Source organism: Chenopodium quinoa, unplaced genomic scaffold, assembly GCF_001683475.1.
Source record: "Chenopodium quinoa cultivar QQ74 unplaced genomic scaffold, ASM168347v1, whole genome shotgun sequence".
NCBI lineage: Eukaryota > Viridiplantae > Streptophyta > Magnoliopsida > Caryophyllales > Amaranthaceae > Chenopodium > Chenopodium quinoa.
The window spans coordinates 1,582,830-1,607,955 of record NW_018743937.1 but is presented as its reverse complement, the minus strand read 5'-3'; the positions used below and the strand labels follow the sequence as shown (position 1 = coordinate 1,607,955).

General features: G+C 35.1%; 1 protein-coding gene across 4 annotated transcripts; it reads left to right on the top strand.

Annotated features, from left to right (window-relative positions):
- Positions 1-8,402: 8,402 nt before the first annotated feature.
- Positions 8,403-13,735, top strand: LOC110688699. 4 transcript variants are annotated; one of them, XM_021865444.1, is made up of 6 exons: positions 8,406-9,616; positions 9,817-10,424; positions 10,700-11,134; positions 11,619-11,670; positions 11,807-12,507; positions 13,158-13,426. In XM_021865444.1, the coding sequence occupies exons 4-6, from the start codon at positions 11,649-11,651 to the stop codon at positions 13,239-13,241; spliced, it is 807 nt and encodes a 268-aa protein (XP_021721136.1). In that variant the 5' UTR covers positions 8,406-9,616; positions 9,817-10,424; positions 10,700-11,134; positions 11,619-11,648; the 3' UTR covers positions 13,242-13,426. The 4 variants fall into 4 exon arrangements, with proteins under 4 accessions (XP_021721137.1, XP_021721136.1, XP_021721135.1 ...); XM_021865445.1 differs by lacking the exon at positions 13,158-13,426 and adding an exon at positions 13,537-13,735 and having other exon boundaries at positions 8,403-9,616; positions 9,817-11,134; XM_021865443.1 differs by having other exon boundaries at positions 10,308-11,134.
- Positions 13,736-25,126: the final 11,391 nt, after the last annotated feature.

Genomic DNA, 25,126 nt, shown 5'->3' with positions numbered 1-25,126 from the left:
CCTTCCCTTTCTCTTTCGCCGGCAAAGGGTTGGGTCACAATGCCATTTTGATCTTTTCGCCGGCGTCGCGTGGAGGTGCAGTCGAAACGAAATTGATGGTTATTCAGGTCAAATTCGACCATGGGTTAAGGTGGTGGGATAGGGTTAGGTGGGTAAAGGTGGTGGGTTAGGTTTAGGTGGGTAAAGGTAGTGGGTGGGTTCCGGTAAGGTGGGTTAAGGTGTTGAGTTCGGGTTAGGTGAGTGGTGGGTGGGTTATGGTGGTGCGTTTAGTGGGTTAAGGCAAATGAATTGGTTATGTGTAGTGGCGGTGGGGGCTGGAAGCGGTGGTGAGGGTTTTTTTTTCTTTTTTTCATGGTTGGAGTCAATGCAGGAGTTTTGGGTCAATGCCAGAAAATAGACTCCAGTGGTGTTCAATAACAATTTTTTGAAAATGGGTGGTACTAGACAACAAAATTTTTTTTGGGTGGTTTTTAACAAAAAAAAGTGTTTTTAACGGGTGGTTTCTGACAAAATTTCCTATTTTTTTTATTTATTTTTCAAATTTTAAAACATATCATTGATACAATAAAAATAGCACAGTGAGAGCAATTATAAGAAATCAGTTTGGAGTTGCACCTATTTTCTTGTTTTTAGATGATATATATAGGATAAGTTGTGATTTTAATGTCTTTTAATTGTACTCATGTTTGACCGGTGGGTAATACGACTGCTATAAGGTAGCCAAATAAAATATGGATATGAATTTGGAATACTTATGGATATGAATATGGTACTATGGTAAGAGCTATTAAAATAAATCAGTTAAGAGTTGCACCTATTTTCATGTTATTGGATGATATATTCAAGATAAGTTGTCTTTAATATTTTTAATTATCCTCATGTTTGACAGGCGGGTAATATGACTGCCTAAATAGTAGCTAAGTGGGAGGTTTATATGAATTTGGAATACTTATGTATGACTAATATCCCTCAAAAAATTTCAAACCTAGCTGGATCTTGATTTAATTTAATAATATCTCCAATGTCTTTACAAATATTATGAACTACAATATAACAATTGGTTGTGAAATTTATACTATTAGTTGATTTATATAATCTTAAATGGAACTCATTTAAAATACCTTTTAAAACAAATTTCAGTTTATAAAAATACTCCATATCAGACTCATAAGATATTTATTGAAAATTTGAAAGTTATAATTTATTTTGTACCTAACAAATGTCGGAATTTTTTTTAAAACAAAGAAATCTAAAATTAAAAATCATATTAGAATTAAAAAAAAAATAGATCGTAAGTATTAGTACCATTGCAACAAATGTAACTTCTCCCAACTGTAATACCAAATATTTTTAAAACGTATTTTCTAATTAATTAATCAATTAATATTTTCTAAAAAGAGAATTTTAGTAATTTACTTTACTATTTGAATTTTGGAGCCAAAAGTATTTTAAAACTTAACGTTTATTTTGGATAAGATTTATTATCCATTTATTTCATTTTTAAAATCGTGTATATATATATATATATATATATATCCATTATAATGAGAACCAAGACTATAATAAGAACTAATAACTCATCTAGGCTCTTAGATCATGATAATCAGACGGTCAACATGCTTCCCGTGTCATTAATGGAATTTTCGTCATATTTCAACTTTACAAAGTGATTTTCAGTTTCATTTCTAAACAGTAAATACAAAGTTCGTAAAAGTAAATGAAATCAATCATAAAGTAAATGAAATTGCCTTAAAGGTTAAAAAACTGGAAAAAAACTTTAAAAATTCGCAAAATTACGAAAATGCCATTAATGAATACGGGTGAAATATGAGCCGTCGGATGTAGCATGAATAAAGGCTAAGATTGGTTCATAGTTCCTATTAGAATTGAGATCGTGTGAGAACCAAGATGAATAATAGGAACTAGGAACTAATCTCAGCCATTGGTAGCACTTCATCTCATGGCTCGCATTGCACCCGCTCTCATCAATGGCATTCTTGTAATTTCGCTGTTTTCAAATCTTTTTCCAGTTTTTTTTTTTAAGGCAATTTCTTTTACATTATGACTGATTTCATTTACTTTTACTAAATTTTCATTTACATTTGAGAAATGAAACTGGAAACTACTTTATAAAGTTAAAATATAAAAAAATGCCATTAATTATACATGAAGCATGTGAGTCGTCCGATTAACATGATCTGAGGGCCTAGATTAGTTCCTAGTTCTTATTTTAGTCTTGACTCTCATTATAATTGAATTGAGATTATGTGAGAACTAAGGTGAATAATAGGAACTAGGAACCAATCTGAGCCTTTAATCACGCTACATCCGACGGCTGACATCTCACCCGCATTCATTAATGGCATTTTTGTAATTTTGCGAATTTTTAAACCTTTTTTTTCCATTTTTTTTAACTTTTAAGGCAAATTTATTTACTTTATGAATGATTTCATTTACTTTTACTAACTTTTTATTTATTGTTTAGAAATGAAATTGGAAATCATTTTGTAAAGTTGAAATATTACAAAAATGTCATTAATGACGCGGAAAACATGTTGACCGTTCGATTATCATGATCTAAGGGCTTAGATTAGTTCCTAGTTCTTATTATTATTTTAACTAAGCAAAAAATATATATTTAATTATTTAATTAGGAGGTTCGAATTTTCCTAATCAACTAGGTTAAGGGCCTGTTTACATATACTGGACTGAACTGAATTGATAGGAGCTGAACTGAATAGACATGAAATGAATATTTTATGAGAGAATGAAATTAGGAGCTGAACTAAACTGAACTGAAATTAAGTTGAAGTGAACATACCCTAAGTTACGTGCCATGCACGGTCATATTTAACCTTTATAACTAAAATTATAAAGAATGGTGTTAATTCAACAATAATTTATCCAAAAAAATAATATTTGTAAGAAAATAACTTGAATTTTAATTGGAAAAATTGAAAAGAAAAATCTCACCTTTCGCTCATCTGCTCAAAATAATCCCACCTTTTCGAATTCTAGAAATAATCTCATCTTGTACCCTCATCTTTCCAAAATGAGCCTTTTACCTGTTTGTGAAATTGGTAACCGGTTTTGAAGGTATTTTGCCACGTGTTGCCTTCTAATTGATTATTTTTATTTTTTATTTTTAAAAATTAAAGGAATAAAAAAAAGGCCTTCTTCTTCCTTGCTCTGCTGTCCTACCAGAGCCACCCCTCCGTCGTCATATCAACTGCCCGCCGGAACAGCTAAAAGCCGACCAAACAGACCCAATCTCAGCCGCCCTCCTTGATTCCTTCCCACCTAATTCACCACCACCACCACATCTAGCCACCCACACGTCGGGGAAAAAAACCCCAAATATTAACTTCCCTTCCCCGTCACTTACTCACTCCCCACGTGAACCATTTACCCAAATCGACAACAACAAAAGCGCAACCAGCTAGCTATCAGACTGCGATTGCCGCAAACCAACACCTTCAACAACACCGTACCGCTTCCGCCGCGTATAACAACAAAATCGGTTGCAACAGTCGCATTATACTTTTGGTTGGCCAATTTAGCCCAATTTCAGATTAATTAAAGCCCCAATTCAGCCCAATTTCAGATTAATTGAAGCCCCAATTCAGCCCAATTTCAGATTCATTGAAGCCCTAATTCTGCCATTGAAGGAGTGATGAAGGTAGGACGTTTGATGAGCTTCAAAGGAGGAGGAGAAAGAGAAAGAGGATTTTGAGTGGTGGCTAAGCTAGTAGGATTGGGGGGTCAGCATTTAGTGGTAGTTGACCTCATAATTGATGTGCATTGGTAAGAAAAGGGGATTAGTTGTGGGGCAGGGGAGTTGGAGTTGAGGTTGAGTATGGGGGATACAAAAGGTGGGAATTAGTTTTGGCTTGTGAGTTGTGGCTGTTGTTATGGACAGTGGAGGAGGGGTGGTGTTTGCGTGGGAGTTGGTGTGTGGTGGTAGGGTGGAGGTGGTTGACATGGATGGAGGGGGTGAGGTGAGATAAGAGATATTAAAGGAAAAAAAAAAAACAAAATTAGAAATTAGAAAGAAAAAAAATCTAACCTGTTTTACAGGTTAAAGGTAAAAAAGATCATTTTGAGAATATGAGGAACAAAGGTGTAATTATTTCTAGAATACGCAAAGGTGGGATTAGTTTGAGAAGATGTGCAAAAGGTGGGATTATTCTTTTCAATTTTTCCTTTTAATTTACACAAATACCAAATGCATATAAGTTATTGAATTTAATTTTATAAAAAAAAATGTAGTAATAGAAATTTAGAAGCTATAAGGTTTTACATAAGAAAATGAAAATATTAGCTTAGGTTATTATCCATATATTATGAACCCTTATACATTTGTCCTTATATTTTGTTGACACACTTTGACAAGTATAATATGATAATTTAGTTGATTTTATAGTATTTTAGGATAATTAGTATTCTGTAATCAACTTTTTTAAAAATATATATTTTAGCAGCAACTTTTTGGTGCAGCAGGTCACACCATGCAACAGGGGTAACCCGAGTTTTTCAGTCAGAGGTTACTTGAGTTTTTCAGTCAGGGGGTTACTTGGGTTTTTCTGTCAAGGGTTACTTAAGTTACTCGGTTAGGGGTTACTTGGGGGGTTCGGATAGGGGTTACTCGAGGGGTTCACTCAGTTAAGGGTTACTCAGCCAGAGGTTAGTCGAGTTTTTCAATCAGAGGTTACTCGAGTTTGTGACTCAAGTAACCCCTGACCGAGAAACTCGAGTAACCCCGGCAACTCGAGTAACCCCTGACCGAAAAACTCGAGTAACCCCTGACCGAAAAACTCGACTAACCCCTGGCCGAGAACATAAGTAAGTATCCCCCGATCCCCACAACTCGAGTAACCCCTGACCTAAAAACTCGAGTAATCCCGACAACTAGAGTAACCCTTGACCGAAAAACTCGAGTAATCCCTGACCGAGAAACTCAAGTAACCCCAGAAACTTGGTAGGAAAGATATGGATGGTTTTGGAGGCCAGGATTATAAGTGTTGGAATATGGGTTATTTTGCCTATAGGTTTGGAAAGCATTAACTTGCTCCATGGAACTCCTACAATCTTGCTCCTAATGTCCTACAATTCCACAATTTTCACAAAAAGCTTCATTAGAATTATTAACAGCAGAAATATTAGCTATAGAAGTAGGAATAGCAGTACTAAGATTATCTAATTTCTGGCTAATTGAAGTTAATTGAGCATGCAAAAAGGATATTGAATCGACATTATGTTTTCCTTTGTTTGCAAAGCCTTTAGGATTCCCGGCGTATTAGGAATTATGAATTTCCATCTCTTCGATAACCTCACCCGCATTTTCTACATATAGATTCATAAATCTACCATTATTAGCTGCAGAATCTAAAATTGTTCTGGATGAATTTCCAATCCCATTATAAAAGGCTTGCATTAACTGCCACTATGCTAAATTATGATGGGGGCACTCACTTTGCAAATCCTTGAATCTTTCCGAAGCCTCATATAGAGTTTTGTCTGGCTCTTGAGCAAAGTTTTGAATTGGACTCCTCAATAAAACTGTCCTTTCTGCAGGGTAATATTTATTAAAAAAAAAAAAAATCAAAGCAAGAGCTTTCCAGTCAGTAATACCAAGTGCAGTTCTATTCAATCCATTATACCACAATTTAGCTTTACCACATTAAGAAAAGGGAAAAAGAATCTTCTTGATTTAGTCTTGCGTGACCCTAACTTGCCTAATGGTATTGCAATACTAATATAAATCTGCAATATGAAGATTAGGGTCTTCATCCTTAGCTCCACTGAATTACTTTCTTTCAATCATCGTGATAAACTAGGGCTTGATCTCGAATTGCACTCCCTCGAGATATGGATTAGGAGTAAGATGTGGAAAATCCGTCAGGGATGGCTGCGAATGATCGCTAAGCTTGTGAGGTGGAGGAGGTGGTGGATATGCCATCTCTGATTCTGATTCTAAAGAAACTTCTTAATCGCTAGAACCAGATGGGGGTTCAAAAGGTGTATTACCCTCGGGAGTAGCTTGTACCTGTCTGAAAAGATTCTTCTGTCTATGAAAAGACCGTTCAATTTCAGGATCGAAGGGAATGTAACCTGATCTAGAACCCCCGGGCATAAACACATAACTAAAAAAACAAATATGAGAAAATTGTCTCAAAGAACTCGCGTTCTCTGAGACGGGAGAAAATAATTTAGACTACAAAAACGATTAGAAATAAAAATAAAAACGTTTCCCCGGCAACGACGCCAGATTTTAAGAGGATAAAGTCGTATATCCTAATCAAAATAATTACCTAAGTCCTCTAACTAAAGTAGATAGGGAAGTTGGGTCGAATCACAGGAAAACAAGTCTTTTTATTCCTAATTAATTAATATAATCTAAATTAATAAGTAAGCAATTTAATGATGTAAAAGGAATTAAACTACGGAGATTAAGTATAGGAAGAAATCAATTAATAAAAGCCTAGGGTATAGGTTCTCCAATAAATAAGGTTAAACATAATAATCAATCATCAATGAAATAATTAATCAGATCATAAAGGGCTTTCGCTACGTATTACAATCACAGAATTAATCTACCGGTATTAAATCGCATCTCTCGAATCTTGACTTAACCATTTATAAATTAACCTGCCTATTGAAACTAAGCCTAAATATCAATTTTCATTTTTGAATCTCGAATCAATATTACATAACTCATATAATTAAACCATGACCGATCTAATTGCATAACATTAAATCAATCAATAGGAAATTATCAACCATTGACAATTAACAAAAATAAATTACCCCTTCATATTATATATGGATCCCCACACATCTAGAAAATAATCTACTCACATATAATTAAATCTAAACTAATCAAAGCAATTAAATGAAACATGGTGAACAAAAGCATATAAATTATTGAAATTAAAAGGGAAGAAATCGTTACCAAAATTAACGGAAATAATGAATTGTGTAAAAGTCAAGAGTTGTAGAGAGAGAAATATAGAGAGAAGCCTAAGCTTAAGAGAGAATTTAGCTAACGGAAGAGAGGTAATTGTATCAAAACTAAACAAAGCGTATATATACAAAGCTTAAAAATCCTAATTAGAAACTAAGTAAAAATTATCGGAAATTGTCTCCCAAAACACGCGCCTAGCCGGGCGCCATCTCGCCCGGTCGGGCGCGCCTTTTTCTTCAAGGGACGTCTCTCGCACCCGGTCGGGCGCGACCTCGGGCGCAGGAGCATTTTATTGATCTTCCGCCACGTCCTTCAGGCGCACCTCAGGGTGAGGGTTGCCCGATTGGGCGGACTACTTGGGCATTGCTTAGGTTTCTCGTTTGGGCTTCAATTCTTAGCCCAATCCGGATTTCCTCTTTGGGGCTTGATAACTCGGTCCAATGCCTCGGGTTCTCGTTGGTCGAGCCCTTAATCCCTGGTTTGATGACTCTAACTGGCCTTGGGCTATGAAATATGGTCAATATCTTTAAGTGCTCGTAGTGGCTCCAATAATTCCGGGAAAAAGCTCCAAATATGCAATTTCCTACAAAACACTACCAAAACTACGAAGACACTAGAAAATACATATTAGTAATAAAAGTGGCTCTAAAGATCCAGAAATACTCCTAATTATGACCAAGGGACGGGGGTAAATCATATATAAAATAGACGTATCTCACGTCGAAGTCGAAAACAACGATGAGTAGTGTGGTTTGGAGTATTCAAATCTCGCAAAGGAGGTATTGTGACTGATTTAGGGGTGTATCAAGGATGTGTTTAGGCTAAGGCTAAGAACATTAGAATTAAGGAACTCCGGATATTTTGATGAGAATATGATAATTGTTGATAGGAATTGTTGATGGTTGTCCATAAGGATTGTTAATGGGAATTGTCCATGATTTGGATATGGAGAAAACGACCTCTATTTATAGGGAAAAAGAGGGTCTGGACGATCATAAATGACCATAAGTTCTAAATAAAATAGAATAAATTTTGACACGATGAAACAAGATTATCGAGCCGCGTTGGGAGCTGACGCGCCGCGTCAGGTTTGTCGATGTGCGATGGTCCTGCAGTTTTGCGGTTTTTGTTTTTATCATAACTTTTGATCCAGAAATCATAATAATATAAATAGTATAAAGTTGGAAAACTTTGGAATTCTACTTTTCAATCCAAATAGAATAAAAATGTTATCTTTTGTAGAATAAAAGATATGGCCGAAATAGTGGAATGGTGTCAGCTTTGGATAGAGTTTGGTATTTCGTTTATATCATTTTCGTTATAGCTCGGAATTGGGATCATCATATATCATTGGAAATCTTATTTCAAGGGATATCCAATCATCTAATATTTGGATAAAATTTATGAGGCACAAAAATTAGAATGGCTTGGTTTAGTATTCTTGCCATAACTTATTCATTTTAAGTTAGATTTAGACTTATATGGAAAGGTCTTTCAAGCCCTATCAAACTAACCAACAATTGGACTAATATTATGGACAATAATAATCTTGTTTGTACGTTTTTATGGATTGGACACAAAATGAATGATTTTGATGACGTGAAATGAATGATTTTGGGTTTAAAGGCACGAAATGAATGATTTTCGTCCAAAATATTTTAGGTAAGGTAAGAAATATGGTCAAGGCTTAACACACTTCGTGAGACTCTTCAACTCTTTACCAAACTCGTTGATCAAATCGTGACACGTACTCACCACTGGGTTTGGTTTTTGGGGAGATACAATTAGGTGTCTGCAGTTATCGGTTTTTTTTTTTTTTTTTTTTTTTTTTTTTTTTTTTTGTGTGTAAAGTATGTCATTTACACTAATTAGAATAAGTGTATCATTTAAATTACCATTTTCGCCAATGTATAACTTTAACCATTAATAAGTTTAGGTAGGGTATGGATGGTGGGTCAACATTGTTTTTAGATGGAATATAATATTAAGTATATATCATGATATTATCATGACAATATATTCTCTATTAAGATCATACCATTGATTTTATTAGGAAAATATCATCATTTAATTGTGTAAATCATATCATCTAATTTGTTTTAATAAAAATCATATCATCTAATTATGTATATAATATCCCTAGTTTTTTGGATATTATACATTCTCCCTTTCTTTATCATGTATAATTTTATCCTCTTTGTAATTTTATATAAGGCCATGCTTGGATAAAGAATAATGAATTCACAAAGTTTGTCTCACCCAACCATTGGTAAGACATGCATTTTTTGAGCTTAGCCCGTAGCGGCTGAGCCCACTTAACTGGCCTTCTTATTACATTAAAAAACCGTCAAATTTCTTCCACTTTATTCTCAAACTCTCTCACATTAAAACTAATTTTCCTCTCTCATTGAGTTATCACCTTCATTCTTCTCCATTTTCAACTTCATTTTCTTCTTTGGTTCTACTAATTACTTTTATGAAAGATTTTTTTTTATTTTATTTTATTTTATTTTATTTTTTTTTTTTTTTGCATTATCATTGTAAAAACAAAAAAATGAGGACGAAGAATGTTGATCGATCGCCGCCTAGGAATCTTGAAACTTTCGGTAGTGAAGACGGAAGTTCAAAACGAAAATTCGATTCAGAATCAAGGTATACATTTGAATATTTTTTTTAATCTTACTTTACAATGGAAGATATGCCACGATTTTTGGATGAAATCGATTATATTAATTTTGAATTTTTTTCTTCCATTTAAGGGTTTTGTGTCTAATGAAATTTTTTCCAACTTAAGGTCATGAAATTTTGATTTTTGAATGTTTTATATTTTTGAATATTTTTTTTCTTCACAGGGTTTTGAAGATATCTTCACTGCAATCAAGGATATATTGTAGGTGTTTGATGATTTTTTTTTTCAACTTTGGGTTTTAAAATTTTAATTATCAATTATTTTATACTCTTGGTTAAATATTTGTTTTTTATGCAACAATATGTTTTCTATAATAGAGGATATACTTTAGGAGGTAGAAGACGAACTATTGCATTTGATCTTTTCTTATAATTTGCAAAATATCTATTGTTTCTTTTCGAAACAATTAGAGGCTACATGTTCTAAAGGTTTTTCCGGTAAATTAGTTCCTCTAAAATAAACTTTAGATTCAAAATATAGGTATGTTTAATCCATTAGATCCTGTGTTTTAGGCTTTTTACGAAACTTAATGTTTAAATGATATCCTCTGTTTTTAGGGATGTCCTTAGTCTAGTGCCTTCAGTTAACCATCTTTTGATTTAAATTAAATTTATGTATTTATGATGTTTATTTTATATCTACATATTGTTTCAGTAAATTTGGAAAGAATTCTCCTAGTAAGAAAACTAATGTTCCTACTGCAAAGGTTGATGATGAATTAAAAGTTCCTATAAAAAGAAGAAAATTGGAGAAAGAACATTTTGATTTGAGGTATTAGATTTTAATTTCTATATGTTATGTATTAAATGCATTTTTTTTTTAGTAATTATTCTAATTTGACATGTATAAACTATTTATTAAAACTTATTCTGAAATAAAAATTTGATATCATCAATTATGTAGATGGTATCAGCGTTTTTAGCAGTCATATCCTCAGCTATCGAGTTTATATCAATGAATATTCTATATCTTATTAAAATGGGACTGATATCTTATAGTGTTTTGTTTCTATACTATTTTTTTTTATTTAATATTTTTATTTGCAGTGATATTATTCCAGAAGATATGTCAGATGTTATAATAGCTAGTCAGTCTAGTGCTCCTTCAATGACATACTTTATTAATCTTTTAAGTCCACAACAAAGGGCCAATGTTGAAGAAATTGGATTTGGGGGATTATTGAAGATGAATTTGGCGAAAGATTTTAATAGTTGGAGATAATAAGATATCATTCAACAGCACTGATTTGCATAATGTGCTTGGGATTCCTCACACTTCTACTCCGGTGATTGAGTTGTCTAGATTGAAGTCTGATTCTAACCCAGATAAGCATATAATTTAGGAATGGAGGGATTCTTTTGGCTTAGATAATGTTGTGGATGAAACTAATCATGAAACTAAAAATATTAAGCAAGTTAAAAAGAAGTTCAATTTTGCATCCGAAAAAGGTGCTTTGAAGATTGAAGAACTTGTTGAAAAAGGTAATTATCTTTTTGGACATCACACATCCTCTTTCTATATAGTTATCCTCCATGACTCATTTAATCTCTGATGTGTATTTCATATCATTCATGCATTAATTGTTATTTTAAAATCTTATTTTCTACTATATTAAAATTTCATTCGATGATTTCCTTTATTTTGTTGAACATGTCCTTATTTCTTTAAATGGTATCAGCTATTTAATAAGTTATGTATTCTATTCATGGATAGTTTGATAGTTTTTATTTGATTGATATCCTCAATCTTCTCAATTATGACCCCAGTCTAGTGAATCAAATCCTTTATTTTGATTATGATATCCTTAATTGTTGTAACCATGCTTTTTATTTAAATAATGATATCTTCTGTTAATGCACATGATATCTTTTTATACATAAATTATATCTTAGATTAATCTATCCTCTTATTTTATTTATCATTGTGTATAACTCTAATTTACTTATTTATTTATTTATTTTATAGTTCCTACAAAATCGTCTACATCAAAGAAGAATGTCTGATGTTGAAAAAAAGGGTAACTATTTATGTCTTGATATATTTTAATTTTTCTTTGAAAATAATATCATCTATCTAATTATGGTTTTTTTTTTTTTTTTTTTTTTTTTTTATATCTTGCATTCTAATTTTTTTTGCTCAATATTATTTAACAGATAAGACTGTGACTAAAAAGAAATATGTGACTTTGGATGTTTGGAAAGAAAAGTTTATGGAATTAAGGAATGGTGGAGATGAATTCAAAAAGATTTTTGTGTTGTTTGCGATTTCTAATTTTTTATCACCTTATGGTGATAAGTCTCTCAACCTTAGTGCGGTTAAGTCGTTATCTAATGTTAAGAATATTAAGGATTTTGATTGGTGTGGATTTATTATAAAGAATATGTGTAATTCAATTAAGGAATTACATAAGTATTTGCTTGATAAAAGGAAGCGGCCTACTACTACTGTATCTAAGGGCCAAAATCCCACCAAATTTGTTAGAAAAATTGGCGGTTGTTTGCCAGCTATGTTGGTGACTTTTGTTCAAAAAGTCCACTATGGAGAGTATGCAGGTGTTAAGTTACCATTTATCAGCAACTGGAATTCTGATACTTTAAATGCTCGAATCAAGGCACAAAATAAAGACCGTTCTCGGTTTGGTATTGGTATTGTTAAGCAAGATATTGTTCTTTCTTCTGATGTATTATATGAAAATTCGAAGGCACATGAAGCAACTGAAAAGGTTGTGCCTTTAGCTCTGGAATATAAAAATGAATTGCGAATTTCAAGTGAAGATGAGTCAACATTGTATGTGCAATACAAGATCCCTAATGATCTTCAGACAGATAGAGAAATCCAGTCTATGGATGTTCCAGTAAGTTTTTCTGTGTTGTTTTACTATACTCTTATTATATCATTTGTATAATGTATGTTAATGTGTGTTTAAATTATATCCTCATTTTATATTATCATGGCATTAATAAAATCTTACTATCCTCCGTTCTAATTATGATATCCTTATCCATGTTCATCATGTCCTTTGTTCTGATAATGATATCCTCACTCTTGTTATTCATGTCCTTTGTTCTAATAATGATATCCTGATTTTTTATAAATCTTTTTGTTTGATAGTTTTTTTTTTATTAAAATGATGTCCTCATTTTACTTATTTATGATGTCATGCAACCTAAACACCTAGTTAATCTTATCCTATGTTTTAATTATGATATCCTTATGCATTTTAATCTCATACTCTAATAAAATAATGATACCCTCGTACCGCTCTCTATTATGATAATGATATCCTCAATTAAATAGGTTATAATTTTAATTAAATTGTGCCCTTCTTGTTATTGATTATATATGTTGATTTTAAATGATATTCTCATTCCATCATATGAGATCGGATCTAATAAATGTTTTTTTTTTTTTTTTTTTTTTTTTGTGTTTTTAATAGAATACCTTTTTTTTTTTAAAAAAAACATTTTTAATTTCTTCTATGTGACTTATTAATATCATTTTCAGGATGTTGAAAAGAAGTTGATGGTTCTTCATCGTAATATGAAGATTTCTTCATCTGTTAATCTAAGTTTGATTAAGGAACTTTAGAAAGATGCTGAAATATTATCACAAGAAGCTTCTCAGCCAGAATCAAATTTTGAAATGAATGATGAATTTCTTGAGATGTTGGATTCTATCACAGAAAATTTGATTCAAGTGAAAAAATTGGTTGATAAGAAGAAAGGATTTCCTGTGATGATTGACAAAGTTAAACAAATTTAATTTTTTTTTTTTTTTTTGTAATATAAATTTATAATATATACATTTTTTTTTAATTATTTTTTAATGAATTTTTTATAATTTAATTAATCATTACTTTTATTACTTGTTCTTTATTTTGTAGGGTGGTTCACAAGTATTTTCTGATGATTAAAAACACAGAGAATGAGAGATTGGTACCCAACCTAGCTAAGACCTAGCCATCAAAAGCTATCCATTAGAAATATACCTTTTTCTTGTAGAGTTAAAAGTAAAAGTTATGTAGAATACTCTTGCAATTGCATTACTCATTGCTTAATCTTGATTTGTGAAAATTGTCTTGCTTTGATTCTAATCCCTTCATAGACTTTTTAAAAATTTCAAGAATCCATTGAAGTGATTTTGTTGTTTCATTGGTTATGAAAGCACTACCGAACATTTTTGTTCTCCAATAATTGTCTAATCCACAAATGAAGCACATATTAATCCACAATTACTTATCTTATTTGGTGTCAAAAATATTGATATCTCCAAATGCTTATTATCCTCTTACATCAACGAATCACACCAAAAGTAACTCACAATTTGATCAACTTTACCAAACTTCAATATGTAAAAAAAAAAATTTAAAAAAATGGGTATGCATCATCCTTCAACTCTTTGTGCTTTATATATAGTGACATAATTTAGGAAGCCCTCTCATGGTTTCCCTCATAACTTTCTCTGATCCTACTTCATTTGTAAGAAAAGTGTAGCAATCTATTAGTTTGATCACATTCTCAATCATCTTTTTAATGAGCTTTCCCATTTCTTCCTTTATATTTCTTTCAGATTTTAAATAAGGATATCTTAGGCGCGAAAGGATTCACTAAATTATTACTGTGCTCTACATTATGGTGAATAACATAGTACTCACCAATTTCTTTTCTCTTGAATCTTACTATAGCTTTACAACCAATTCTAACAGATCTAATTTTCCTCCTTCGATCTATGATGAATTTAAGGAATATTATTATTTTCTCTTCTTTTTCCGTCTCTCTATATCCACGAATCCCTCATTTGAACAACAAAGTAACATTCGTTAATTTTTCATCACTCTTACTTCTTCTAATAGTAGTTTTTTTTTTTTATCACTATAGCTCTAAATGAGCTTTGTACATATGCAATGCATCTTCATGATCATCAGCTCATCCCATCAATGATAACTTATTTTTTTTTTTCATAAGTATCATATTTAAATTAATCAAACTCTACCGTTTTATATAAATATTTAGTTTATTGACTCTGTAATAATATATACAATTATGATATATAATGAAATGATGATATCTTCTTTAAAATGTATGATATATGTACTATAGGAAAGAGGATATTAACATTGTATTAATATTAAATGATCTAATATCCCTAGTTAAAGTAATAAAATCGTTGGTTGTAGAGAATTATACTACCTCCAATTCATATTTTTTGCAACAAAGAGATATTATTTGTAAGATATAAAAATAAAATTTTGTAGCAAATAATATAAAACGGAAGTAGAATATTATATCATTAATTATAGTAATTATATCAGCGGTTGTAGATATAAATCATATCCTCAAATAAACTATTTATGTCATTTACTTAGACTATTCAATGACATTTTTTATTTTAGAAGTTATACAAGATGATATCATATATATCTCTGTCGTTATTTTTAACAGTGCGTTTCTGGTGCGGCCAGCCGCATCATGCGACAGGGTGCCAAATCAGCAAATGAAAAAATAACCCTACCAACCTAGTATCCCCTCCAACCAAAGTAATCCTTGACCGAACCTTGTAACCCCTTACTGGACCTAGTAACCCCTGGCCGGACCAAGTAACCCTTGACCGGACTAAGTAACCTCACAAGTAACTCCTCCGACTTAGTAACCCCTGACCAGACCAATTAAGTAACCCCTCCGACTTAGTAACCCCTCACAAATAAACCCCTCCAATAGCCCCTCAAGTAACCTCACTTAAATAACCTCCCAAATAACCCCCAAGAAACCCCTTCAAGTAACCCCATTTAAGTAACCTATCTAATAACCCCTTAAGTAACCCTCGACCTACCCATCTAGTAACCCCTTAAGTAACCCCCAACCTAGTAACCCTTGACCCACCACCACCCCTAAAATGCCACTAGCCCCACCCCAATACGCCATGCGACTGCGACCACCATACACCAAACCCACAAACAAACATAGATCCAACTGAACCCATACCAAATCGTTAAAAAAAATTAAATCGAAATACCTTTAAAATTAACAATGACTTTGAATTTCACTTCAAATATGGCTAAAAAGGCCAAATTCGATCATGAAAACTCTATATCTAGAGTTTTTATGGCTGAATTTGGCCTAAAAGACCTTTAAGTTTTTTCCGACCCGGAGTACGAGTAGTTCACAGAGTACGACAACGAGTTGGTGGAGGACATGCGTTCTTCCTTTGTAATTGCAGGTGGTTTGTTTTGCAAATATGCTGCTCTTTTTTAGAGAAAAGAGGAGAGATAAAGAAGAGATAGCTTGGTGAAGGGGGTGATATGGGTGGCAAACTGGAGAAGAATAAATTAAAAGAGGAAAGAGAATGAGGAGATAGAGAAGAAGAATTAAAAAATTAAAAAAATTATATTGTGGCTGGTCCTACGGTGCGGCCAGGCATATATGAAACTTTGTGTATTTTTAATTACGAGGAATGATATCATTTAAAATTAATTTAATTTTAGCAGTTAGGAGTTGTATTATTATATATATTTAATTTTGTATCTTATGAAATGATGATATCTTTTATTTTATATGATGATATGTAATTATGTATCATAAAATAGAGGAAAGTATGCAGGTTCACCAATAAAGCGGGGAATTAAGGAGAAAATACCTGGAAAATGCTCGTGAGCATTTAGAGGGATGGCGAAAACAGCAATCCACATGAAGGAGGGCTTCTGGTATAAGATAGGAAGAGGTCGCGATGTGAGAGTTGAGGGGGATAAGTGGACTGTAGCAGGGAGGGTGAGCATGAAGGATGGAGTTAGCGAGGAGGATAGGAGGAATTATGGAAGAGTGTCTGATCTGATTGATGATAGAGGAGAATGGAAAGCAGGGGTAATTTGAAGAATCTTTGGCACGAAAGATGTGAAACACATCCTTTCCACTTACCCAAGGCATGAGTTGGATGATGAGATCCTTTGGGGAGAGATAAAGAATGGTGAGTACAATGTGAAGAGATACATATGGTTGGAGGGGTATCGGGATGGAGAGAAAGGGCCTCAATTCTAGAAGGAGTATTGGAAGTTGTGACTACTGATGTGTCTATTTTATATAGTATCTTACCCCCGTCCCTTAGTCATAATTAGTAGCGTTTTTGGCTCTTTAGAGCCACTTTTTATTACTAATTAGTGTTTTCTAGTGTTTTTGTAGTTTTGGTTGAGTTTTGAAGGAAATTGCATTTTTGGAGCATTTTCCCGGGATTTTGGATCAACTACGGAAATTAGAGCAGCACGACCATCTTTGAAGCCCAAGGCCGGTTAGAGACATCAAGCCGGTGATTAAGGGCTTGATAATCGGGATACCGAGGTATTTGGACCGAATGATCAAGACCCTATGTGGATATTTCGATTGGGCCGAAGAAATAAGCCCAATCGAAGTTCCAAGCCTCGAGGTGAAGCAAGAGCCCGATCAGGCAAGCTTAGCTCGATCGGACGTGGCGCGAGAGTGCGCTGGTGCGTGACCAAAGGCGCGCCCGATCGGGTGAGCTGCTAGCTCGATCGGGCGCGGCTGTTTAGAAGAGTACGTAGAGAAAAAGGCGGGCCCGATCGGGCGGCCCTTCGCCCGATCGGGCACATGTTTTTTAGGGGATCTGATTAGTTTTCAATTAGGATTTGTTTTAGGGAGGTTTAAGTAAGATTTTTGTACGTAATTTTAATCACCTTCTCTTTTAGATTTTCTCTCTCTACTTAGCTCTTAGATTAGTTTTCTCTCTTATACTTTGTTCTTAACTCTATTCTTAATTCTAGATTTTCTTTGGTAACAATTTCTCTTCTCTTAATCTTAGTTATTTATTTTATTCCTTTGATCATGTCTTGTTTTATTGCTTTGATTAGTTTAGTTTTTATTATGTGTGAGTAGTTCTATTTCTAGGGTTTATGGGGATCCATAAATAATATGAAGGGGTAATTTATTGTTGTTGATTATCAATGCTAGATTAATTTCCTATTGTTTAATTTAATGCTCTGTGACTAGATTTGCGCAGATCTTTTATGCATGAGTTTGACAATATTGATTCGAGATTCGACAGATGAGAATTGATGTTTAGGTCTAGTTTCAATAGGCATGTTAATTTATAAATGGTTAAGTCGAGATTCGAGAGATGAGATTTAATACCGGTAAATTAATTGTGTGATTGTAATACGTAGCGAAAGCCCTTTATGATCTGATTAATGTATGCATTGATAATTGATTATTATGTTTTACCCTGGAATATTATTTATTGGTGAACCTATGCCCTAGATCCTTTTATTCATTGTTTTCTCCTTATTCTTAATCTTCGTAGTTTAGTTTCATATCCAAATTTACATATTGGTTACTTTATAATTTAGATTACTTTAATTAATTAGGAATAGAAAGACTCGTTTCTCTGTTGATTCGACACTACTTCCCTATCTACATTAGTTAGAGGATTTAGGAATTAATTTTGATTAGGGGATACGACTTTACCTTGTCAAAATTTGGCGCCGTTTCCGGGGAAACGGTTTTATTTTTATTTCTGATTATTTTTGTAGTCTAGGTTATTTCCTTTTTGTCTCAAAGAACGCTAGTTCTTTGAGGCAAGTCTCATATTTGCTTTTAGTTTTTTTTTATGCCCAGGTGTTCCAGATCAGGTTACATCCCATTCGATCCTAAGATCGAACAATCCTTCCATAGACAGAAGAATTTCTACAAGCAAATTCTGGCGGATTCTGGTGATAATAATAATCACCGAGATCCTCCAATTGGTTCTAGCGATTCAGAGGTAACATCAGATCCAGAATCAGAGATGACGGCTCCAAAGAAGCTTAGTGATTACTCACAACCAAAGCTTACAGATTTTCCACACCTCACTCCCACTCCGGCTCTTGATGGGGTACAATTTGAGATTAAACCCCAATTTATAACGATGATTGAGAGGAAGCAATTTAGTGGAGCTAAGGGTGAAGACCCAAATCTTCATATTGCAAACTATTGTCAGTACTGTAATACCATCAGGCAAGCTGGGGTCACACAAGACCAAATCAGGGAGATTCTCTTTCTTTCTCTTTAACTGGAAAAGCCAAATTATGGTTTAATGGTTTAAATAGAACTGCACTTGGTATAACTGACTGGGAAACTCTTGTCTTGAATTTTTATAACAAATATTATCCTGCAGAGAGAACAGCTGTACTAGGGAGTGCAATTAAGAACTTTGCCCAAGAAGCCGATGAAACTTTATATGAGGCTTGGGAGAGGTTCAAGGACCTACAAAGAGAATGCCCCCACCATAATTTGGCACAATGGCAGTTAATCCAAGCCTTTTACAATGGCATTGGAAATTCATCTAGAATAATCTTAGATTCTGCAGCTAGTGGGAGGTTTATGAATCTTAATGTTGATGATGCAGGTCAGGTTATTGAAGATATGGCGATACATAATTCCCAATATGGGAATCCTAGAGGCTTTGCTAACAAGGGGAAGCATAGTGTTGACTCTGTATCCTTTTTGCAAGCTCAATTAACCTCTATCTGCCAGAAATTAGATAATCTTAGCACTGCCCATGTAGCTAATGTTTCTGCAATTAATAATAATGCTAATGAGGCTTTCTGTGAAAATTGTGGAATTCTAGGTCATTGGGATCAAGATTGCAGGAGTTCCGTGGAGCAAGTTAATTCCTTTCAAGCCTATAGGAAAAACAACCCATACTCCAACACCTACAATCCTGGGTACCGGAATGTAGACACCTAAAAATGTCTCCCCAAAACCAAACCCGATGATGAACAACCTTTCACCGCCACTATTGTTCGGGTTCATTATTTAATCCCGAGAGTGCTTAAAAAATTGTATTTGATTAAATTCGTATTTTTGAACAGTCCATGGATTAGTCTTGATGTTTGGTAAAAGCATAATTTTAATTTCAGCCCAAACTTATTATTTAATTTTAGCCCAAACCTTTTTTATTTTATTGTTTTATTATTTATGTTTGGCCCAAACCTTTTTATTTTATTTGCTTCTTTTCTTATTTTAGCCCAAATAATAATAAATCAGAAGAAGGCCTGAAATTATCAATCGGCACTTAAAATGCTGAACGAAATTAGGGTTAAAAATCTATTTAGACGGAAAGGCGGGCTGAAAATTCCCGCGCCACGGCAGGAATCCATCGTGTCACGGAAATCATTCCCGTCTGATGGTTGGTTTTCCTGTGACACGGGAAACTTGTTGTGACACGGGAATTTCAGTGTCCTTTCCGCGTAAACCCTTAACGCGTTTTCTTCCCCGTTTACTAAAAATTTCCCGCGTCACTCAAAAATTGCACCGAGTCACGGGAATGTTTCCCGTCTGACGGTGGGACTTCCCGTGTCACGGTACAGTTTGTCGTGTCGCGGTATAATTTTTTAGGGTTTTTATCATTTTAGGGTTCCGTGTGCTCCCTCAGCACATTTTCTCTATAAATACCCCCTCATTTCTGATGTACGGGGCATCAATTAATTCTCTAGTTTTTTTCTCTCTTCTATGCTTTAGCCTAAACACTAGCCTACCCTTCTTCTTTCTAAATTCCTTTTTCAAGTACTCCAGGGAGTCCATACTTTACTCGTGGTTCTGTCCTTAAGCCAAGGTGTGAAAGGTAGAACTGTTTGAGGGTTTGGCCCCAAACCAACTCTACTTAATTTAATTTAATTTAATTATTATTTAATTATTATTTCCTTGAAGTTACTAACTCGTTTATTATTTTGTAGTTGCAAACAAACAGAATCAAAGTAAGAATTATGTTCCCTTTATTTCTATTATTTTTCTAACGATTTTATATTGTTGGAATTATTGTTAAATTGCTTCCAATATTAATGCTTATTTTTATGATCACATATTACAGGTTAAAGGGAATATGTAATTGAAAATCACGCCTAATAAAATAATTTGGACAATCGGTTTAGGTTCCTTTTAATCTTGTTGCTTAAATCAAGTGGTCACAAATATTTTAGAATTATGTGTTACATTAATATTAAACCGATCTAGCATAATAATAGTTTGGAGCGAATTGAATCTCTGTTTGTATGCCTTTGAGATCGCAGGAATGCTTTTCATTATAAGAATCGAGTAGAGGCCAATACGGGCGAATGTGACTCCATGACTCACTTCGTACCATCATCCCCGATCCTCCTTTCGTGGTTCCGAACCATATGGAGTTAGTAATCTCATGATTATGAATGGGGTGTAACCTTCATGGGTCAATCGTTGTTGCCTTTCGTTGTCCCTTATTATGGTTGTCTTTTATGATCCGTGAACGGTTTACAAGTTCCTTAAAAGCTTGTTGGCGGCTCCCTACTTTTCTTGTCCCTAATTGTATATGTCAATTCCCACTTCCTATGAGTGCCAAGCATATTCACACATGCTTTTAACGTAGGCGCACTTCGAGCGACGCCTTACAATTTGGCGACTCCACTGGGGAGGATTCTTGGTTATTTATCGATTTGAGTGATCGATATTTAATTAAGATGAGTGGATGAGAATTGAAATATTCTTGAAAAATATTCCTGTGATTAATTTGGCATTTTTGCATATGCATAGACGTTTTAACGTCGCATTTAGGTCTGTCCCGTAGGAGAAATTGAATAACTTGATTGCGTACGAAGGAAAATTGGGCACCAGTCAGATTTTTCTGACTGCCGTGCCACGGCAGAATCTGGTGTGTCACGGTACAGTGCACCGTCTGACGGTGTGCAGTACCGTGGCACGGGAATTTTTGCCGTGTCACGGCAGTCCTAAAATCAATCTGGTGGCTTATTTTCTCTTCTCACAGTCAACTTCCTTCGATTTTTCTGAAAAAACGTGTATGTTCTACATGCGTCTTAGCCCCGAGGGGTTTAAGCTCTATCAACCCAAAAACGCTCATGGCAATAAGGGTTCATCCGAGTTATTAAATCCACCCAAACCATGGAGTCGAGTTCAATTTCATCACGAACTCGCGGAGCCGCCCGTTGGCATACACCCTCAAGGGAGGCTGCCTTGCTAACCCGTCCAAACTCTTAACCATGGTACCCTTTTGACACCCAAAGCTTGACCAATAGTTGAACATAGATCTTGACTCTAGGTTGCGAACTTTTTTTACATCATCGTGACTAAGTGCTACATGGCTGTTTGGTGCTAACCTTCATGTGTTTACTCTTTTTTGTTTAACCCATGACCGAGGGTTTTTATTTCCACATAGTAATTAGTACGGACCTAAAATCGATTAAAATCACAAAACAGACCTGGAACTGCGCACCGTGTCACGGCATGTTCTGCCGCGCCACGGTGAACAGTGCCGTGACACGGGGCTTTCTACCGTCTGACGGTAGACTGCACCGTGTCACGATAGTCAGCACCGTGACACGGTGCCCAGGAAATGTGTCCCGTTAGTGTTTTTTCGGTTTTATGCGTACGTATGTGGTTTATATGTCCAGTCTGGTGTCATGTCTAGCTGTACGGTCAAAACACGCGTCTATAACCTCACTTTATCACTCACGTATCGTGTTCACACACTTTTTTCTTTAGTCGTGCACCACTTTTTTGACCGCATTTTAGGGTAGTCCTTTTTTTGTGTCTTTTTTTTTCGGAGTAAGTCGGATAATATCCTCCCATATTTTTAAAAACAAAAAAATAAACAAATAGAACTTCAAAATTATAGATTTTTAAAATTCAATTTTTTTTTTATCCGGATGGGTTAAGGTTAAGTTTGGTCATTAAAGGTGTGTTTGTTTCGGTGTCACATCACTTGGTCAAGAAGTAGGGGTAGATTGTTACGGTTCGAGTCAATGCCTCAACAACCTCTTTACCAAAGAGGCGTACAAGGAAACCACCACAATCATCTCCACAAGATCCATCTCCAGCCTACTTTCAACCAATGGCTACTAAGGAAGATATCAAGAACATCAACAAGACAATTGAAATGTTGTCTAACATGATGGAAACACTCACCACTGGAGTCAACACGGTAGAGCAAGACAATCAAAACAATGTCACTACCGCTGCAATGGATAAGATTAAGGAACAGATGAGTAAGATTTCTGAAGAATTCAATTATGTGGAACAACCTGTCACCTCTTTGTCCATAAGGGACAAGATTCCTGTGAAGTTTTCCACTGCTGACATTCCCAAGTTCAAGCCTACTGATAATCCGCTTTTTCCATTTGAAGGCTTTTTCTGCAACCATGGCTCTTAAGGGAGTAGATGTGGCACTCTTTCCTACAGTGTTCCCTCTTTCCTTGGAGCATGCCTGTCAACAGTGGTTCTACTCTTTGGAATCCAAACATGTCGCAACTTGGGAGGATGTTGCTGAAAGATTTATGAATCGTTACAAGTGTAACATTTAGGCCAAGACTTCTGAACGTGAACTCTCCATTCTTAAACAGAAAGAGAATGAAGGCTTCACCACTTACTTAAGTAGGTGGAGGGAAACAACCGCGCTCTTGGTGGATCCCCCCAAGGAAAAAGAGATGGTTCGCTTGTTCATTGCCAATCTGACTCATAAGTACAAACAACACTTGAAGTTTCTGTCTCTGAGTACCTTTGAAGCTGTACACGATATTGAGATCTATATCGAGGATGAACTGATGAAAACTGCTGGTAGCAACAATAATAACAACACTTGGAAAAACAAGAAGAACGACACTCCTTCTTCGTCTTCCAAGCCCAATAACGCTACCAACAATATCAATATCAATGATGTGTTGGCCCTTAATGCTCCTCCTCAAAGATTCCAAAGGCAAAGGAGGGTTTACACGCCTTTGGGAATGACTTATGATGCTGCTTTTGACCGTTTGCATGGTCAAGGACTGATTATGCCAATTGGACCATTTCCAGAACCTCGACCAGAGAATAGGACCGCTAGCTATGATCCCAATGCTTATTACAAGTTTTATCAAGGCAAGGGTCATAATACTGAGAAGTGTTGGAGGTTGAAGGATGCAATCCAAGACCTAATTGATGCTAATCAACTTCCTGTCCCTCCAGGGGGCAAGAAGCCTACATTCAAACGGGTCCTCTATCCGATGCTTTGGTTATCATGGGAGATGAAGTCTCCTTTGATCCGTCAATACTCATTCAACCTGTGAATGAACCTCTGCCAGAAGTTGTATTTGTCTTGAGTTTTGAAGAAGTGAATGGAATTTGGGATAGTGATGATGAAGACGTCTATCTCAAAGATATAGCCTGTTTGTCTCTTGGCATAAGTGAAGATGTTTGGGGAGACCTTGAGTTCAAGGTTCTCACCAGAAGTGGACGGTTGCAGCAACCTAGTCCACCTCCACCTCCACCACAATCACATCTAATAGTTGATCCCATCGACCCTGTGAACAACGATGTGGTCAAACAATTGCAAAAGACCAAGGTAGAGATGAATGTTTGGAAGCTTTTGGACACCTCTCACGAGCATCGAAAAGCTGTGATGAATGCTCTGGTGAAAATAGGAGTTGATGATGATATGACTCCTCAAGGACTGGTCAACTTTCTCACTACTGAATTGCCAAGTACTAGCAATCTGATTTCGTTTTCTGACAAGGATTTGCCCCCGGAAGGGGATCAACATAATAAGGCCTTACACCTCACTGTGGTGTGTAGGCAGATGAATGTTCCTATGAGCCTGGTTGATAATGGCTCTGAAATCAATGTATGCCCACTCCGCACTGCAAAAAAGTTGGCATGAAGAATGAAGAACTGACTCCCTCTACTCAAGGGATTCGCGCTTATGATAATACTCGCCCTCAAGCCGTAGGTACTATCACGCTAAACATAACTACTAGGGCTATTGAACGTCGCACCAAATTTCAGGTAGTAGATATTAAGGCCTCTTTCAATCTGTTGTTAGGACGCCCTTTGCTTCATGAGCTAAAGGCGATTCCATCATCGTTGCACCAGAAGGTGAAAGCCATAGTCGGAGGGGTTCCAATTACCATTGACGCCTCTCCTATGCGCATTCAAGTTATCGACACTCCTTTCGTCCATGTTGAACATGACGAAGAAGATGAAGATCTTTGGGGGTTTTCACTCGATGATGTTCTCGTGATCGAAGAAGAGGAAATGTGCCATCTCGACTTCGATCCCTATTCAAACACCAATATTAATGCCATTTTGAAGAAGCAAGGGCATTTCCCTGGAATGACCCTCGGACTCAAAAAGAAAATGGCTGAACTTTGGGGCCATCCTGGTGCACTCAAGAAGGATACTTTTGGCTTAGGATTCAAGCCGACAAAAGAAGATGTGAGACAAGCCCTCTTGAAGATAAAGGCTTGCAATAACGCTCGAATCATGAAGACGGAAATGACCATGGATCCATATCCATTCACTCTCAATGGCCAGTACATCAAAGAAAGGGAAGACTTCCCAAGCTATGAATTCCCTGAGCCATTCGTCCACGATGGGAAGCGTGAACCAGGATTCGAGATGTTCCTCGATTGCGACTTTGTTGATGAAGACGAAGAGCTCTTCACAACTGAGAAATCAGGTAGCCCAAGCTCT

Excerpts from the sequence above, each read along its gene's own strand:
- LOC110688699 (XM_021865443.1), top strand. The coding sequence starts at position 11,649 with ATGTCTGATGTTGAAAAAAAGG. Across the intron at positions 11,671-11,806 it reads GTCTGATGTTGAAAAAAAGG|ATAAGACTGTGACTAAAAAG; the intron begins GTAACTATTTAT and ends ATTATTTAACAG. Across the intron at positions 12,508-13,157 it reads TCCAGTCTATGGATGTTCCA|GATGTTGAAAAGAAGTTGAT; the intron begins GTAAGTTTTTCT and ends TATCATTTTCAG.